This window comes from Thalia democratica, chromosome 2, assembly GCF_965202585.1.
Source record: "Thalia democratica chromosome 2, ktThaDemo2.hap1.1, whole genome shotgun sequence".
Taxonomy (NCBI): Eukaryota; Metazoa; Chordata; class Thaliacea; order Salpida; family Salpidae; genus Thalia; species Thalia democratica.
This window is the reverse complement of record NC_139166.1, coordinates 49157430-49178680: the sequence shown is the minus strand read 5'-3', so window position 1 is coordinate 49178680 and position 21251 is coordinate 49157430. Positions and strand designations below refer to the sequence as shown.

The following is a 21251-nucleotide window of genomic DNA, read 5'->3' as shown; positions in this document are numbered from 1 at the left end:
ATAAACCAAATTTTTCTTAAAAATTTATCATATGTGAAATGTTATTTAAAAAATCGAAAATAAATAATTTTTCATTATTAACTTACAAAACTTTTAGTTTTAATAATTCAGAACAACAAAATCAATATGGACTTTTATAGGTTGTAAAAAGTAAACTTCTAAAATTTATGTATTTTCAACTATTTTAGCATCAGGTAAAGAACGTAGAATCCAATTAAATTCTTAAATTTTATAATTTTACAAGACCTTAAAAGAATTAGTTCATAGTTCCGCTATAAGTTTTATATATTACTTTTATTAGTTTAATTTTACGTATTAATATTCAGGTAAGTAACTACATGAGATAGTTTTTTTCAAATTATAATACAACTTTATATAAATGATAGTTTTAATATATTTGTCTTTATATAAAGTATAGTGTCAGTATAGTTTAATTTCATATTTTCTACAATATTAATGTATTTAATTTGATAAATTTTCAAAATTCAAAGTTAATCGTTTGCTAATAGAGATTCTAGCGAATCAATTTCACTGGAATATATAAGAACAAATTTTCACAGTACTCTTTTATTCTTTATAAAACTAACATATGTGGGTAGGTGTCAGAAGCAGATGTTTAGCATGGAAGTACACTTAAGCACAGCATTTTTTTAGCACGGCATCATTTGCATGGAGTGACATTTTCCACAGAATATTTTTAAATCTTTAAAAGTTTTCATTTAAATAAGTTTTAAAACAATAACAATTATAAAAAACCTAAACGGGCAATATATTGTTGAATTAAGTTTATTTACCCTTGTAGTAGTCAGTATACAATTTTTATAACATATAGATAAGCATTAAAAAATACGAGATACGTGCACGTAAAAATAGGAGGTTTATGTATTATGATGTTCAAAGCTATATGAATTTTCAAAATGAAATAAGTAAGTTTTTAACATTTATATATCTCACCTTTTATTTAAAATTTGCACTTAAAGTTTAACCTTAATTAAATTATTTGAGGCCTTTCAACATAGCTTTAAGAATCATACCTAGAGCTTGTATATATTGAAAGCTTTATTAAATATTTTTATTTCAAAAACTTTAAAGTAAAAGTATCAAAATATTTTCATTTGAAATTATATAGTAAAATAAGTTTAATAAGGTTTGTAAATTTACTTTTGTTTTAGTTTTAATTAAAGTTTAAACTTGTAATCATTTAAAGCTTGTTAACTTTTAGTTTACGTGTTGCATAGTTCGTATTTAGATTTTTAAACATAATAGTACAAATGTTATTTAAGCATAGAAAAAAAAACACTGCAAAATAAATTATGTGCTTAAATGTTACTGTGTGTTAAAGTGTCACTCTGTGCTAAAGTGTCACTCCGTGCTAAAGTGTCACTCTGTGCTAAAGTGACGACGTGCTTTTCTGACCCGTTACCAACATAAGTATACCTAGCACATAACCACCTTGTTATTTCACATTTATATTATACATAACTTTGTAATTTAGTATATATCCAAATTAATTGTAAATAAACCATTATAATACTCGACTGTTTTTTCTAAATATAGTAACTAGTTATCTTACTTACCATACAATGTAAATGCAATTTAAGTTGTGGTGTTTTTGTGCAAGGTGTTGAGACTTAATTATTAGTCAAAATAATATAAGTACATAATATGAATTTTAGTTTTTGTGCTTTGGTGTCTTTTTGAACTGCATGTAAATAGTTTATATTTTTATTAGTTTTTTAGTTTACTTTTATTATGATTTATATTCTTTCATTACTAATATTACATAGATTTATATTAACCCAAATTTATATAGCTTTAAATATCTTAAAATATAATTTAGTGATAAGTATACAGCATTTCGTCGTAATTTAATTTAAATTTATTAATTAACTTGTTAAACCATTAAATAGTTTTCGTTGTTTTACTTCTTTAGATAACAGATAGATAGATTTAATAACATAACTTCTCAATTCATTATATATCCAAAATTTTTGTCGAATCTCTTTTTAATTAAAGTGCCCGGCTGTTTTTTTCTGGACATAAATATACACTATCTGACTTACAATGCAATGTAAATGCATTCTTAATGATTTTTAAAAATAATATTGTGACGTAATTATTAGTCAATTTTTTTATACCTAACAACCATTTAGTTTTGTCTGTAAGTATGTATCTCTTGGACTTTCATGTAGTTTTTTTTTTTGATATTTTAATTTGTATTTTACTTAACTATTATTATATTTTAGAGTTAATCTTTACAAAATTATATATTATATATATTTTATTTATTATAAACTATCAATCTATATTGATTATGCTTATCTTTAGTAGACATACACATACTTTAGCTTCTATTATTTCCTCATAGTATTTATCTTTTTATAGACCTTCAGTAAAGTTAGTTAACTTGTTAACACACAGAAACATATGTTTGTTTTAAAAAGAAAGAGTACTGTGAAAATTGTTATGGTATTTAATTTGTTTACTTTTTAAAATTTTGTTTTTGTATTTGCTTTATATCTTAATTTTCAAGTATTTTAAAAATATAGAAATGTTTTTTACACTTATTACATTTTTTCTTACATAAACTTCATGTTTCCGCAGATATGAAATCATCAAACACACTTTTTACTTATAAAATAAGTGGAGGTTTTCTAGTATAAAATAAGCTACTTAAAATTTTGTTCTCACTAATTTACCTATCAAAAATTGTTTAGCTTAAATATTTTATTAAATATATTTCAAAATTTAACTATTATAGTTTTTTCCCTCCAAACACTTAAGTTGTTCTTCCTGTATATTTATGTGCAGTTTGAAGCTTCCTTACAGTTTGTTAAACTTTTTCGCAAGGGTGCTAAAATTAATTCTACAAAGAATCATGCTACACAAGTATTTAGTATTCAAATGGTATTCCTACTATAACTGTTCAAAATATAGATTTAATCGTTTGCTAACAAAAGATCCTAGTGAAACAAGTTCACTGGAGTATAAATAGATAAAAGCAAATTATACAGTAATCTTCCTTTATTGTACCAAAATATGTTTCTGTGTGTTAACAAATCAACACACTTCAACTGGGTTCTGTAAAAAATAATTACTGTAATGTAAGAGTAGAAGCATAGAATAAAGTAGGTGTATACATGTTTTCATTAAAATTTAAAAAAATTCTACAGATTTTTACAGGTTTATGGTTAATGATAGGTAAAATACTTAAAGTTAAATCCGACTGTTATAAGACTATATAGTATTTGTGATTATTAAGTCTAAGTAAAGTAAACTAAAATACACAACATATTAAAGCGCTTTACAGCTTTCCAAACATAAAGACTAAATTAACCAACTTATTAATATAAATTAAATAGCTGTCTTTACCTTCATATATATTGTGATGTAATTATTGGATGTATTTTATTCAATCATTGACAACAGTAAAATTAATTTGAATCAGTATTTCTTTCCATTAAAGTAAGTGGTTTGTTTATGTTTTGTTGTGTATTTTAGTTTACTTAGTTTAGACTTAATAATCACAAATATTATATAGTCTTATAACAGTCGGATTTAACTTTAAGTATTTTACCTATTATTAATTATTAACCCGTAAAAATCTGTAGAAATTATTTTATTTTTAATGAAAACATGTATACATCTACTTTATTCCATGCTTTTATTCTTACATTACAGTAATTATTCTTTACAGAACCCAGTTAAAGTGTGTTGATTCGTTAACACACAGAAACATATGTTGGTACAATAAAGGAAAATAACTGTATAATTTGTTTTTATTTATTCCTACTATATAAATAAGAGCTCAAGTACTTTAAGCTTATTTTTATAATAAACTTGTTTTTAAAAAGAAGCTACAAGTATTTTCTTAACTCTTTTGTTTAGCTAATAAACATTATGTTACAATGTTTTTTTGATGCATTTAAGTAAACTATTTGTACATGACCTCGCTAAATATAAAAAATGGTTTAAGTGAGCACACTACTTGAATCCAGTTTATTTGAATTGTAATTTTATGCGTTAATCTAGTTAACTAACATTGTATAAAAGCAACTAATGAAATTATTTCTATTAAATATACTTATTAAATGTTTTAAGCATCAATTCACAACTGCCAGCTTGTTTTTATGAATATGGAAGTTCACTATGTAAACAAGTTGTTAAAATCATTTGTAAATCTCGAGTTAAGTGTGTGTTCACTAAACTTATCTGTTTTATCCTCAGGAAATGCAACATACTATATAGTTTAAAAAAAAAAAAAATTGTATATACAGGGATAGAGTATCTTAAAAAACTAAAGCACAACAAAGTTTTTGCAGCAACTTAAAGTTTATTCTAAATAAAATTGTGTAAACAATTATATTCAATTGTTAAAATATGTACATATACAAATTATTTATGTATAGACAGTATTTATATGTATAAAATTGACTAAAAATGCAAACAATTAGACCAGGGTTTCCAACAGTGGGCGAAATCGCTATCAGAGAACAATAACTAGTAAGGAGGAACAAAAGTAAATGGGTAATTAGCTTAGCTAGTAAAGGGGCAATGTCTAAGAAGAGAGGCTTTTTTTGCTTTTTGCTAAGTTAGTGACTACAAAAACGAGTTTAGGAAACCCTGATTAAGACATAGGTTTTGCCTACTGGCTATTTCAGCAATTGATTTAGAAATACAATAAAAAGCAAAGTCATTTAATTATACAAGAATTATTAAAAATATCTTTATACAAGAGCTTAAGAAGTCAGGGGTCGGCAAACTACGGCCTGTGATGAACTTCTAAGCTAAAGAGATATATAAAAAAATTATAAAAAATAAATTAAAATGTGTTAAAAACTTATTATTAGTCTCTTAATTTTATAATTTTTAGTTACCAGTGTTTTATTATGCATATTTTTCTTAACTTTGGTTAAAATAATATTTTTTTATTGTTTACTACAACTAGTTTAAAAAATAGGCCAGCAACCCTTCTGTTATATAAAAAACCGGTAGTTAACGCATACAAAAACAACTGATATTAAAACAGTACTGAAGTGCATCACGCCACTTGTATCGAATGTTTAGTGGCTTTTTCATCTTGGTAAACTTAAAACGTTCTTAATAATGGTACACATAATATATTTTTGACACCGCTGCGTAAAGATGTTGTTCTAAACGCTAATTCTATAATTAATTCTGTTTTTAAGTATTTTGGTTCAACTGCTATTTATCTTCTGAGATCTAAAAAAGGTTAAAAACTTTTTAAAGAGAGTTTTCGATTGTATCTGAATAGACTTTTTAAATGTATTGCAGCCGACTACTGTAGATTTCAACTAGTGATGAATTTTGTAGACATACTCCGTTCCTTCATTTTTTCAAATTGCATACGTATTAAATCTAAAAAAATAATATTTTTCAAAAGTTAAATAATAAGGTTTAAAATTACTAAGTTGCTCACAATATGAAATATCAGAAAAGATTTTTGTTTTTTTTAAGTATAAGTTTAATTATTATCATTCTGGTAATTCAAGTTTAATAGTCTAAGTAGGTTTTTAAGTAAGTTATAGCAAGTCATATTGTAACAATAACAATCGTCGCAACTATTCAAGATGTAAATTCCTTGTTATAAAAGATAAAGTTGTTTTACTTTGTTTTAGATATTAGTTTACTATAAAGCACAAACCCCATAAAACAAGCCATTTTTTTGTTAAAAATTTAAAGCTATTCTTTTTTTTTTTGATGACCACAAAAAACTTATTTTGCATCCTGATTAAGAAAATTTCTAAATAATACTAAACCATTTGTCTGCTTATTGCTTATTAAACGAAAACAAAAAAAGCGGTTAAATTATTTTATCCTAGGACTTGGTCCAAGGAGAACCTTTCGGTAATCGAGTCGCACACTACTTCGATACCTTTTAACGTCTTTTCCAGGTCATTAAACTTATACATTTTATCATTTTACAAAGTGTCCAATATACCAAAGCTAAAAAAACAAACTAAATATAAAACATCATATTTAAATAATTCTTAAAGTATATTCTAAAACCCTAAGGTTTTGTTTAAAATGATATAAACATTATTAACATTCAAAATTCTTAAACTTACTTCGACACCAGTTGCAAAAAAGTAGTTAAGATGTGTTGTTTATAATCTTGAATTATTGTTTTTCAGATAATATGAAAACAAGATTACTGTTTTACATGAAAATATAAAGAGAAAGAAAATACTAAGTTTAAGACAGATAGTAAAGTTTGCTTAGGAGTGTACCCTTTTTTTGATTACTTAACTTTGTTATAAACGTTTCATAGATAAAAAATATATCATAAATTGAATACCTTTAACCTTTTATACGCTAAGGTCTTCAAATAAGTTATTTTAGTCAAACTAGAATGGACTTAAATTAATCAAGTTTAAAAATAAACAAGTGTGTAATTAACTCTTGTCCTGGACAAGACGTTAAAAGATATCTGTGGTGTACGACTCTATAACCAAAAGGTTTTTTCTTGCACTAGGTCTCAATACAAAATCTTTTAGCTTTTTTTTTTGTCGATCAATAAACAATGTCCGAAGTAAACAACTTTATATGCCTTGACTAAAGAAAGTTTAAAATCAATTTAGTGAATACTTAAGTTAATTCATTTAGATCTTAAGAATAAATTTTTACAACTTTCAAAAAAAACAAAAGTTCTGGCAGCAAATTTGTTAAGGCTAAGTTTTTAAAATATACTTTATATAACTTCCCAAAAAATCCAAAAGGTTTTACAAATGTATCTAATTGAGCCTAAAATTGTGTACCTTAAAATACATTTGTTTACTTTGGCATTACCAGGTGTCAACTTTAAGTTTAGGTTTTTACATATTTTCTTTTAACATAATAACTTTTTTAGAATTACCTTTTCTATAGTTTATTAACACGTCTTTATAACTTATTTTTTGACTTCACATTTCAACTTACTTTTATTAGAGATGTTAGAGAAATTAAAACAGTAACAAAGTACAAATAAACTTCTCACAAAAGTAAACAAAAAAATAAAACGTTAAAGTTATTTAAGATACACAAAAAAAAACTAATTAATAAGTATATACCGAGGAGTATATTAAAAAAATTTTAAACTTAACAAAGCAGCTTTTTGAATGAAAAAATCTCTTTTATACCAATATTAAATTTTTGTTGTACGTTCAGAAAGTTTTAAAATTTAAAGAAAGTAGAGCTTTAAAATAATAGCTATTTTTCAAAGATATTTTTTATAACGGCTCTACTAAATAAAAAGAGTTAGACAAAATTGGATAAAAAGTTAAAAAATAATCGTTCTTGCAAGCATGATTTAGGCTTATTAATGAATATTAGATTACTTTCTGTTTAAATTTATGATTGTATTTATTATGATTGTATTTTCAAAAGCATTTTTGTACAGATCTCTCACATACACTTATACAGCTAAATAGGTTAACAGTTGTAACACCATTTATCTTAATGATGCAATGTTCAAATAAATAATTATCAAACTATGTTTAAGCTTTAATACACTGTATTTTGTTTAAAATTAACTACTTTTCATAACTAAACTAATGTAAATGGATTTCAATTGATTTTTATGAACAAATTTAACATAGCTATATAAAAAGCACCTACGCTATTAAAATTAATATCTAAAAAAAACCTTTGTTACGGAGTTAAATAACTAATTAAGATACATTTTTATAAAATACATATTAAGTACTTTTTTATAAAAAAAAAGTTTTACATGAACTTAAACAGCTTAGTAATTGCCGGTTACAGTAGACAACAGTCAAACATTCTTTTTATCCCAGGTGTTTTTAGTACTACTACATATTGACATTATGACGGACGTTATTTTCACCGAGGCTCACTCCATCCTTACTGCAGCACACGAATTTCTGATAAATTCACTCGTAACATGCGAAGTTCCTTTTGCTGCTGAACTTCTTTACGCCTTGGTGACCATGCTCCTCTTTTTCACGGTCTACCGCATCCTCGCCAGCACCCTCGGCTTCTTCGTGGAAATCTTATGTCAGTTCCTGCTCGTCTCTTCCGCGTGCCTCCTGGCCCAGCTGGTCTACAACGATCGTTTAAAGGTGGTTTGGTTTTTGCAGTGCAGTTTTATTGAAGTAAGCAGTTGGTTTTGATCGTTTGTAAGTTTGTATTTGAAATATGTTTAGATGCCATAGACTGCGTTTTGCTTAATGTTTAGTTGTTTAAGTTTTTAAAGACCTGTTTGAATTTTTATTTATTGTAAACGTGTTTAAGTTCCTTCAATTAAGTTTTGTTATAATATTTTCTTGTTGTGACTGTGTAAAGGTTAAACATTTTTAATAAAATCTCAACACACTATCCTTCGTTTTTTAAGTTCTATTGAAACGTTTAAAATTAGACAGTTACCTATAAAGCCCAAGACTTTGTCTTATAATAAACCAAAAAAATCCAATTTTGGCATTTATGAAAAATATAATATGAGTTACTTAATAGTTTTTGATACAGTCTAGGTTTTTGCTACTGACGTTTTAACTAATTTTTAATAAGTTGTACATTAAATATGATTTTACTTAATTCTAATCCGAAATAGTTCTGTCTATATTACATGAGACTTCGAAATATTTCAATCTTTGAGACAGTAGATAATAAAATGCATAAGTAAACTAAAAGTTAACGGCTTTAACTCTTCGAATAAAGATTGAGTCTTTATACAATATAGTTATTACTTAAATCTTAAGCAGTCTAGAAGTTTTCGAGTACTATATAGATAAGATTTTTTATTCGTTTAGTTTGACGATTGCAAAACTTACGCTATGCTATATAAATATATTTTCATAAAAAATACCTTAATTCAATTTTATTCCCAAAAAAGCATTACATTAGCTTAAGTCATCAAAATATTATGTTTATGCACTGTTAAATACCCAATAGACATCTTTCTATACTAATAAAATATATTTTTCAAATTATACAATAACTTCTAAGTGTCAAACAAAAGTAATATGTTTGATAATTTTGTTACCTTCAGTAATTTGAAACACTTTAGTTTTTCTTCTGATATTTCAAATTTATATTAGATCTTTGCAGACAGTGTTCCTCCCTTTTATACTACTTATCATGTAATGATCTTATTGATCATCGAAAGCAATATCTTACTGGTTTTGTTTGAGCACGATTCTTTTACGATTATTTTTTAGTTTTTATCTAGTTTTTTTATTTTTATGTTCAACCTTTTGTTAACAATTTCTAATTTGTGCCATGCAACTAAGTCAATTTTAAAACGTGTTTAGTGATAATTCAACTCCCCGATACAATAAACTTTTCAGTAACGTTTTGGTTAGCTGCTAGAGAACAAAAATCGCAATCTCAAGAGTGTAAGTTTTTTATTTTGTAGTATATTAACATTTTTTTAGTAAGATACTATTAGATTTGTATCAAAAAGTATATATACTAATTATTAAATAACTAAACTTAAAATGAAAAAAAAACTTAAATGCGTAAGGCAACGTATGGCCCTCTAAATAGAAATTTCTGAACTGCGTCGTATTTTTTAGTTTTTAAACAACTTGTGCATAACAAAAAAAAAATTGAAAATTTTTACAACCAAATTTTAAATGAGTTCTTAATACATAATTTTTAGTATAAATTCGCGATTATCAAATAAAAACTCAAATAAAATAATAAATATTTAAATAATTTTTTTCTTGTAAGGGCTTTTGTTTTGTTTTCACAGCCTAATCATACCAAAATTTCGATTCTTAAAAACTTTTCTACAAAATCTGGCTCACGAAGTACTTCTTCTGGTAAATCTAGCACGTCAACTAGCAAAGTCGCCTACTCCTAGCGTAGAGGTTTTCATTATATCAATGAAATCTTTAGTAGTTGACAATTGCAAGATCGAGTCCACTTCACAAATATATTTAAAAAAATTAAAACAACGAAGTTTGCAAAAAAAAGTGTTGGCTAATAACTAAAATAGCATACTAACAGTTTAAATTTTTGAATGTAGCATTTTATAAAATAATAAAAAAATATTACCAGTTGCCCTAAAATATTTAAAAATAATATCCCTCTTCAAAGTATCCACTTGCTGGTGTAAAAGCACATGTTATAAGTATTTGAAACTTTTATTTAAAAAGATTCTGTACATTAACTGCTTATTCAGGTTGGTCATTGTTTTTAAAGTATATGAAGTTGAGTTTTTAAATCAAAAATAATATTTACAATAGTAATTTAATTAGTAAAAAATCACTTTTTATATTTAGAATATGATATCTTCTATCAAATTTATTTGTGATTAAATAAGTATAATATACAAAATTAGAAGATGTATAAAAACAATAATTATACAGTTTATTATTTTTTGATTTTTTTCGTTCAATCAAAAACTTTTTTTATTAAGTTTTTTATCTTGAATGATTAAAAGCTCTTGCCTAAATATGTAATCTCAATTTGGATTAAAATAGAGTTATTTTGCAATAAAGGATTATTTATATTTAGGTCTTCTTCAATTGATTATTACTTTCTTTTCATGGACTTGTCTATAAAAAAAGAGTAAGTTGCTTGCCTTATGTAAAAACACACAAAATTTAAAATTTCATGCTTAAATCAAATAGATAAAATAACTATAGTTTTGCCACATCATCAGGATACTCAAACTAATTTTTAACAACATATTTTTGATTTATGTATTATAGAAAGTTTTAACGCTTTTATTTAACTATTTTTTAGTTTAAAATTTTTTCAGTAAACATTTTATTTCAAAAAAAAAACTTATCATTAACTTGATCTTTTTTGTTGTAACACAGATTAAATTTTTAAATAATGGGTTTTAATAATGAAAAAAGTATAAAATTAAAAAAAAGTCAAAGCTTGCATCTTTAAGTGAATAAACTAGAAACTAAAAATACACTAAATTGTCAATTAGCTACTTTTTACAGTTTTACTGAGATTTTTAGTACAATGTTTAGGAGGGTGTACACATTTTCAATATAGATGTGATATGTTCTAAATGTTATAGCAGTTTACACTTATAGATTCTTTAGTCCCTTTTATCTCAAACATTTTTTTTTCTATGCATTAAATGATAAAAAGTTTTTAATGGATAAAACAAAATCAACCTCTTAAAAAACAAGGTAGACCCGCGTATTGCCTCATAATATTTGATTGCTAATTATAAAAATAAATAGAGTGTTTTGAGTAATTTTGTTGAAGGGGGCCAAAGCTTTTTTGATTTCTTTAAAGGGGGCCATTTGAAAAAAAGTTTGGGAAGCCCTGCTTTATATGTTTTCAATCCAATTTTTTTCAGCTAAAATTAAATGACAAACTATAATAAACATTCTTATAATACATTTTTTGTCTATATTATAAAAAGTCTTTGAAACCACAATAAAGTAAGTTGTAAATAAGTTTTGATGAAGTTGCATTACTAAAAGTTTATACTTTTGACCTTAAAAAACTACACTCTAAAATTTATAAGTAGAACTATTTTTCTAAAAATATAAACTAACTTTCATATCTTACTACATTTAGAAGTTTGTTGTATTTTGCATAAGGCGTGAAATTTTATTAAAACTTTTAGGAATCTGTACAAAGATATTTTTTTTAATTTTTAGTAACATGTTTTATTATACATTATGTATTTTCTTTAAATAATTAAAAAAACTTAACTTACTATTCTTTATTAAGTTTCCCATTGCTAGTTTGTTAACACAGTTCTAAAAAATTTTGTGTTAGTCATCTTATGCTAAGATATTTTATATGTTTTTTGTTTAGTTTAAGGAAATAATAATTAATTTAATGATAACTGTTATGTAGTCTTTCATTTAAAAATATAATTTGAAATATTTATGGTTTTTTGATAAATAGTTATCATAATGTGTTTAAAAAAAAGTAGATTGTTTATTTTATATTATATTGTTTATTTTACTTTATGATAAAAATTATATGGATTAAAACAATTATTTTATTTATATTGTATAGTGTTATTTAAATAATTTTGTCTCTCTATTATGCTAACACTTTTCAAAACCTTTCCCAAAAACTTCTTTCTTAATCTAAATCTTTCTTAGATAGTTAAATAAAATACAAGTTTTTAAAAAGCATACAAAGATAAATTTACATTTTTTGTTTAAAAGGTTGTTTAAAAGAGAGGTGTAACAAAAGTAACAGTTTCAATTGTTTAGCTGATAATTTTTTTTCATGTATCATTTACAGTTTCCTAAAAACTAATACATTTTCAATGATAAATTTATTTTAGTTGTTTTGAACCAAATGTATAAAAATTTTATGGGTTCTGATAAGGGACTCTTATTAACTTTTGATAAACCTAATTCTTTGTATTTTGTGTACTACCAGAGGTTTTTTAAATTAAGTTTAGTGTAAATCTACTAGTTATTTAAATAAATACTTTAATTTGCGTTTACTAGTATTAACACAAAACTTTAAAAACGAACATGCTTTTATATTATTGGTTTATTACTGCTTTTTAGAATTATCATAAACTCAACATTTTAAGACTTCATGCTTTATTCTTAAACCTATAAGTAATACTAAAACAGGTATAAAAAGTAAATTTACTTTAAAAATACCTTTAAGATCATAAACTAAGCCAGCAACCCTTTTTTTTTATGTGGAACAAATCTTTGATTTTGAGTTATTTTTTTATAATTATCGAAAAACACTTTGTAAGTAGTGAGCTCATACATGTTTTTCTACAGTTTTTCTACAGTTTATCCTCTTTAAATATTGGAGTACAAGAGTATTCTTGTTGAATGTTTTACTTTATAAATAATTTAGTTTATTATAGTTATTTGTATTTAAAAAAAAAAAATATTAATTTCAGTTGTATTAAGTTGCAGATACATTAATAAACTAAATAAAAACTATATCTTATTTCGTTTTTACAATAATTTTAAATAGGAAAATACTTCATACAAATGAAGAAAATGAAGATACTTTAGAAAAGCTTCAACAAAGTTTAAAAAGGTAACTTAAAATCTTACTAATCAAAGTTTTATTAACTTTTTTTATATGGCACATGGTTACTTTTAAAATCATAATATAAAATTTCAAAGATTTTTTAACGTATATGTTTTTATCAAAATTCTTTAGAAAAATTTAAACAGGAAAATATTTGAGCCGAAAACTGAAAATGAAGATGCTTTAAATGATCTTCACAAGAATTTTAAAAGGTAACTTTAAACTTTTTTAAGTTAAATTAAATTTATTCTTTTTTCATTAAGTGCTTACACTTTAAAATCAGATAACATTTGGCTTAAATACTTTAAATGAATGCAATTTAAAGTCGAAACCACTGTTTTTAAATAAGTTCTTGTTAAGAGTATTTTTATCAAGTTTGTTAATACTATTAGATGTTGATTAAGTGTTATAAGAAACTATCTAAGTGTTTTATTTAAAACTGAAAATTAATAAGATTTTGTTAAATTTAAAAAAATGATTTTAATTGCATGTCAAGTTTATTTTGATCAAGTAATATATATTTATTTATATAAAAAGTAGAGATTACATTTTCTATTAAACTTTATTTAGATTTGCACTCCTTCATTATCTATGATCAAAAAATACTTATAAACTTAAAACGTTTCTAAGCTTTCTATTTTTGTCAGACAGTTCCTAATTTTTGGACAAACTAAGGACTAATTTTTTAAAAATTTTAAAAAAATTAAATTTATTCATAATAAAATAATTTACAAAACAAAGTGAAAAATCTTTTGTTTTCTAAGCGTTATGTTAATTTTCTAAACTACTTTTCACTTGATCTTAATTGTAAACAGTATCAAAGTATTTTAATTTTATAAAGCTGTAATTTTTTTACGTTAGTTATGACCTTAATGATACACCAGTCAGTAAAATAAATCTAAATTTTTAACATAAGATAAAACTTCCATTTAATAGATATGTATGTTAAATATGTCCTTTTACTTGTTTGTAGGATAGTTTCAGATGAGGATAGTTATTTAGCTTATGCATATATGACACCAATATTGTATTTTATTGTCGTTTGCTCACAGAAATCAATTTACTTATAATATATTAAAACTAAATGTAACCACTTGGTTTTGTATCATTTTTTATTTCAAGTTATACTTTCTTCACTAGTCATGTTTTTTTCATTTGTAAAGTTCTAACGAATTATGTTATATATTTGTAATCTATTTTAAAATCCTTCTATACAACCTGTATTTTTTTTTAAAGCAAGTTTTATAAAAACACAATATTTTTTAATTCAAAACTTTTCTAATGCTACATGCTTACACTATATGAATCTAAAATATCATCATTATTGTAAAATGTATATGGTGGTCTCAAAATTTAACAGCTATAAGTATTACTCAACTTTGTTATACAATCTATGATATTTTACAATGTTGTATGACTAGTTAGTTTATATTGTTCAAAAAAAAAAATAATTGTTTCAACTTTGAACGGGCTTTGTTTTTAAACTAACGTCTATTTTATACTCTTCTTGTTTTTGCAAGTTAATTTCATTACAGCTAATTAATTATTAAAGTTACACTTAAATAAGTTATTTGTTATTACCTTTTTATTTAAATCTGTAATGTATATATATATATATATATGTATTAAAGGTTTTATAAAAAGTTCTGATCGATAGTGCTCGACAAATTAAATTGGAGCTAAATATTTATCTAATTATAAAAAAAACTATAATTTAAACAGCTGTTTCACACATTGAAATGTAAAATTTCATGTGATCGTCAGTAAGTTACAGTTTATTATAAAAGTGAACAGAAGTTTCGATTTTAAAATTTTTGTAATAATTGTGACGTAGTAATGGTACAGTTTATTGTACGATTAGCTGAATTTGAAATACGCTGTGAATGTTATTTTATGCTTTTTAGGAAAGTTTAAAAAGGTTATTTTGGAAAAATGTTTTAAGCTATTAGTAAAAAAAATTTTAGACTGTTGGGAAAAATGTTGTAAAATACTCGTGTTTGCCGCTTCGATTTTGTTTTTTTTTAATATTTAATTGGTTTTAATTTTGTTAAAAAAGTATTTTTGATAATGGATGCATATGCTTTGTCTTTCGCTTTTCTTGTTTAGTGTTACGTTCTTATCTGATTTTTCGATTTCTATTTTTTCTAAGTTAAAAACATTTTTCCAAAATAACCTTTTTAAACTTTCTTAAAAAGCATAAAATAACATTCACAGCGTATTTCAAATTCAGCTAATCGTACAATAAACTGTACCATTACTACGTCACAATTATTACAAAAATTTTAAAATCAAAATTTCTGTTTACTATTATAATAAACTGTAACTTACTGACGATCACATGAAATTTTACATTTCAATGTGTGAAACAGCTGTTTAAATTATAGTTTTTATATAATTAGATAAATATATATGTATGTATACACTTTATAGCATTTTAATCTGCAAACTGCTCATATATATGTGATTAATTTACAGAAAAACAGTGTAACTTTTGAAGTGAAAACTATCTGAAAAACATTATTTAATAAATTATTTGTTATAACAAAACTGGAGTATGAGTATAAAGTAAATTCTTAAAACTTTTCTTCAAGTCAAGGCTACAATTATTCTTTTTTTTATAGGCATTCTCAACAAACTCCAGTAACAGTTTGTCAAGCTTCACCATGCATGTAAGTCTTAAATTTAGTATAAATGAAAGCCAGTTTTTTTTTGAATATTATAAAATAAGTTATTAAAAATTTTTAAAGGTTATGTCAGTGGTTTTAAAATTTTTCACCAATAACTTAAATTAAAAGATCTGTGCACAGTAGATTTTTTATTAGGTTTTATTTTTAACAAAAACAAAATTTAAAGTGGCTTTAGTTTACAGCTGTGTTAAATTTTATAAAAGTTCAGTGCAAAGTAATTACAGTTTTTTATGATTTTAAAATAACAGAGATTTAACAATGAAAGAAAAAAAAAGCTTCATTTTCAGTGCTTTTTAATTCTTTTTTTATTCTGGTTCAATTATTAATAAGTGGTAGTTAAGTTAATAAAAAAAATAGTTATAGAGTGTTGTAAAATCTCTATATTGTTTATAAATTATTAAATCAAAAAAAAAAGTTAAGTCTGTTTTTACCAGTTATCACTTTGTTATGCATATGTAAAACAGTTATAATATTTTTTTATGAACATTTTACAATTAACAGATACTCAAATCCACGGTATAGTTGTACAAGGAATCAAGATGAAATATTGTAAGTTTAAATAGTTTGAAAATATAGTTAACAAAAATAAAGTTAACAAAAATTTTCCAAACTTAGTGTTCATCTAGAATATTAATAACTGTTTCAGGATATTTATTTTAAACAAAAATTATTAAATATCCTGATCTACAAACTAGAACATAAGTATTACAAAATAAATAAATATGAAAAAAATTGCTTAAGATGATGTTTTTTAGATTGTAGTTTGTATTTTAAAATGTTTCATCAAAAAATATGAATTATTGAAAAGTAAATTTTCGAACTTCCTAGTTAAAAATAAAATTTACAAAATTTTAAAGTATTTTTAAAGACGTTCAAAATAAATCAAAAAAAAAAAGTATTCAAAAAAAATGTTTAAAACCTACAAGTAATTAATGTAGAAAGTAGAATAAGCATTCTTAATATAAATAATTTTCATTAACACCCCAATATACTTTCAATGCAAACCAAGCAATAACCACCGAATGATTCAAGAGTCAGCCAAGTCCTTAACAGTTTAATTCCAGCTTATTCGAAAACCCAATTACAGTTAACACTCAGCAACTGCTGCTAATTAAATTATCACCCAGTTCAACTCGGTACGTGTATTGTCATATAACTCATCTTGCGTGGTGAAGCTGAATGTCTAGGTCAAACGAGTTGTTTAACCGATGTGTTGGGCGTTTTTGTTTAGTAAGTTCAGTTGAAACGAGTTTGATTTTTAAGCCAAGACGCGCAATGTAATATTAATGCTCCAATTTTACTCGTGGACGTTAATTTTCACGTGAATTGTATTTAATTGTTTTGAATGACTTATACTTATAAAACCCATCAACTGTTAAAAAATACTATAAAGGTTTTACTCTTAAGTCAAAGTTTCACATTATGTTTTAAAATATCGTCAGTTTTTGCTAGTTTTAATTATTACTTTCTCTAAAACAAAAAAAAAAAACAGCTAAGATAAGAAACTTTGAATTTTTTTTTCACCTTTTAATATTTAATTTACTGGTAAGTTTAATATCTAAAAAAATTTATTTTTTTAAACACAGTCTAACTTTGTACATACAAACTAAAGTTTTAATGGGTTAAATAATTTTTTTTATATAAAACTTTAAATGAAGCCACAGGAAACAAAATAATGCTGTATTTAGGTGTTTCTTTGATTGTAATTTTGGTTTTTAATAAACTTTACATGCGTTTTTGAAACAGTTAAAGTTTTTATTTGTTTAATTAAAATTTATTTTGAAATTGTAGTTTGCTACTTAAAACTAATATTATCAATATACGAAAAGTTTGTATACTCACAAAATGACTAAAAATATTGCTTAACAAGTACTGAATAACTTCTAATAAGTTCTTAAAACAACTCTGAAATTTTTTAATTAAAGTTTTAGTTCAAAATTTTAAAATTTTGTTTATAATAACATAAAAACTTTAATAAGAACAAAATTCATACTCAGTTGAATTTGTTGTATTAAAGTTTTGTTTTATAATTAGGAAGTATTCTTAAGTTTTATAGTTTACGAAAATATCTTCCTTTTCTTTGCCTGAAGTTTTTTAATATCCTAATTTTTAGACCTAATTTGGTTTATACAAACAACAATAACGATAATATTACTAGTAAAACTAGAAAACATTACTAGTAAACTATCAATTTTGGTATTTCTTAGATATTTTAAAGCTGCTTTTCATGTTCCAAAACGATTCAACTTACAAATGAAATTGTCCCGGTAATTTTCAAGTACCTATTACTCACAAATGCCGCACAATCACACATGTTGGACTACTTTTAAAATTTACTTTCTAAGTTAACATCTGAATTATCGAATTGATCATTTACTGAGCAGAATTATTACTATGTACATTTTTGTGTTTTTTATTAAAACATTAGGTTTAGGAATTACCTTTTGGAATACTGTATTATTTACTTTAACAATTTTTTTAGAATTTTTTCCGTTCTAAGGTACTTGAATAAGGAATCAGAAAAACTTTACTATGAGAAAACTCTTGACAATTTCGCTAGCCATCCTAGGAAGCGGTAAGTTATAAGAATAATATTTTATAATCTTGAACGTTTTACAAATGTAATGTTTCTCAAAAGTTTTAGGCACACTTTTTTTGGAATTCAAATTAGTTTTATTATTTTGCATAAAACTGTTTATGACTTAAAGTCTTTATACCAGCACCAAATCAGTTTGTATCAATTTTATTTCAATGAAGTTTCAACTTGTGTTACTAGGTTGAAGCCGGACAAAAGTTTTGTAAAATTGGAATATGTCAAAACGGTGCAGCTTTTGCAAGATTACTATTCTACTCCAAAAAAAGAGACGAATTTAAGTCTTTGTCATTCAGAAACAGGATATACAAGCAGTGTAAAGATCAGTGATAATGCACCAATACTGAAAAATTACTTGCTTATGAGTGATTTTGATTATTGTAAAGATGTACTCAAAGAAAATGTTTAACTTTAGTTTGGTAAGAGTTTTGTATATACGCAAGAATTTAATCTGTCTAAGAATAGTTTAAACTCCAAATGGTTTAATCACTATGCACTTTAGAGAATTTTCAGCATGCTTCTTAAATTAAAATGACACGTCCCTTTTTCTGATATTGATCGTTTAAATATTATACAAAAATCGTTAATGTTAAAAAAAAATTATAATCAGCTTATTTATCAAACAATGAAATGCATTTTAATAGTAAAATTTAAATGTTATAATTTCATTGACGTTTTCTTTACATTTTATTTCCTCATCAATATTTTCAAAATCAATTTACAACTATATATATCATTTTAAACACTCAGCTGTAAATATTTTGTCCATTATTATATTCTTTTTTGTTCTATAAAGATAAATAATTTTAAGCTGATTTTGTATTTTAAATACATGTTTTGTTTGTCTTATATTTAGGGTATTTTTTCAGGATATATTCTAATTGTTTAAACAACCTGTATTAGTTTTTTATCATAGAGTATTTATTTTTTACTTATTAATCTTACATTTCTTGTTTTGATGTGTGTCGATATAACCAATGTTTTTGTGAGTTAAATTACTATAATTTTATAAGGAAGAACAATTTTTTTATCAATAGGTTTAAGATACCATAGTTTTAATGTTATGATTGTTGTCAAAATGCTTGTCTGTCTAATACTGTAATAGTTCTGATCATTTTGAAGTGTCCTCAAAATATTAGTTAGATTTGTGAATCATATGTTTTAGTGTCTGTTGAAGCCTTGCATATTTTTTGTTTTGATTTTTTCTTAGCCAAGCTATTTTGGTTTTCGAATAAGCTACATTGTTTGCACACTGCTAATCAAATTTAAATGAATTTAAACTAGTCTTAAATTATGAAAAAACTTGACTTATTTTTTCAGTTTGTGTTTGCAAACTTAAAAGAATTTCATACATGTTTTTGTATTTATTTAACCTCAAAAAAAATGTACCTAAAAGGTTTTATAAAAAAATGTGTTGTCAGAAAAACTTGTAAAATACTATAGTGCTATTTTTTACGAATTCTTTTTGGACTTTTTTACAAATCTAAGTACTTGTGCTCCTTTCTTTGAAATGTTTATAGTTTAAATGTCATAAAAACGACAATATAACAATAAATTTTTAGTAAAATTAATCTATACAAAAGTTTTTTTACAAGTTTATAAATTTTAATGTGTTTTTGTTATACAAAACTTAGATATTTGAAACTTTGAATACTATATTTAAAAAAAATATGTTAATGGTACATATTGGTTTTTAAATACTTTTTTGTTTTTCAAATTCTTATCAACTTCAATAAAAATTTTGAATACTTGTTTTTTAATGTGTTATATGTTTTGTTACGTTGTAAGAAAAGTGTTGAAACAGTAAGCGTTAAAGGATAGAAATAGTACATACTTATACTTCATTTATTTTGTTATGTATTACATAGTTTTTTTTATAAACGTTACAATAAAAATCGGTTTAAAAATGTTGAAAATTATAAGTCCATACAATTTTATTACTCAGTTTAAACAAAATTAAATAGTTAATTTAATAATTTATTTATATAAAGTAAGTATGAAAAGTTAGATCGTATTTTTAAATATAAAACTTATCAGTTATCAGTTAAAACTTATCAGTTTATCAGTTTTATTGTTATTATAAAACCTTGTTCTTTGAAAAATACAACTTATATTGTAGTCTTCATGTTAAAGCAGTTTCACTTACTTAAAATTTGTTTTTGTTGATTATTGTTGTTAACAATATAACTTAAATTTGTAGAGCTTCTTAAAAGATCGGTTACAGGATATAATTGATCGTAGTTGCAATGTAATAAACCGAGAATATATAATTTTAAAGAATAATAATATCCAAAAAAAATTTATGTAGTGAAGATCTGTGTTTTCAAAGTCGCATAGCGTAATAGTTATTTTCGTTGTATACGAAAATTTTGATGAGTATACAAAAAATAACCAAAAAACAGAAATTTACCCTCTGATAGATATATTTTTTAGTTGTACATTTCAGGATACAATTTAATAAAGTTTATTAATAGTTTGAATGGTAGCATTAGACGACGGATACTTATTTACTTGATAACCTAGTTTGGACAGGATATTTTCTTGTGTGTTCTACTATGCAGAACTTTTGAATATATTAAAAGTCGCGGGTATAGGTAGTAAAAATAAACATAAGTGTTTACAAACTTAATTTAATGAATGCAATAAAGCTCAAATTGTATGCTTAGAAAAATTAAGTAAAAAAATCCTAATTTTTATTTTAACCTTTAAATTTTTATTTTAAAGCAATACTTTAAGATAAAGTTCGTGTAAAGATAATCAAGATGTTAAAATATATTGTTAATACAATTATAAGTAGTTTGGCCTTGAAAGCCTAACATTATTTTAGGTTATTGTTTAGCTGGACCGTCATGCAAAAATTTGATTTTAAAATCAAATTTTATAAAATGAGAACTAACTAACTAAGTCTGTAGCTAAGTGCTTTTAAGATTATCTAGTCCCAATGCTTTTCAAATCTGATATTTTTTTTTAAAGGCTTTATTGTGTTTTAACAAAATTAAAAAGTAATATTT

The 21251-nt window shown here is 24.0% G+C and overlaps 1 protein-coding gene across 1 annotated transcript; it reads left to right on the top strand.

Annotated features, from left to right (window-relative positions):
- The first annotated feature begins 7826 nt into the window (after positions 1-7826).
- On the top strand, positions 7827-19913 carry LOC145828644 (uncharacterized). The gene is made up of 9 exons (XM_082936399.1): positions 7827-8114; positions 10119-10144; positions 10480-10533; positions 12901-12966; positions 13107-13172; positions 15582-15629; positions 16149-16196; positions 18148-18222; positions 18424-19913. Exons 1-9 carry the CDS (start codon positions 7827-7829, stop codon positions 18647-18649), a joined length of 897 nt encoding a protein of 298 aa, XP_082792525.1. The 3' UTR covers positions 18650-19913.
- The last annotated feature ends 1338 nt before the right edge of the window (positions 19914-21251 follow it).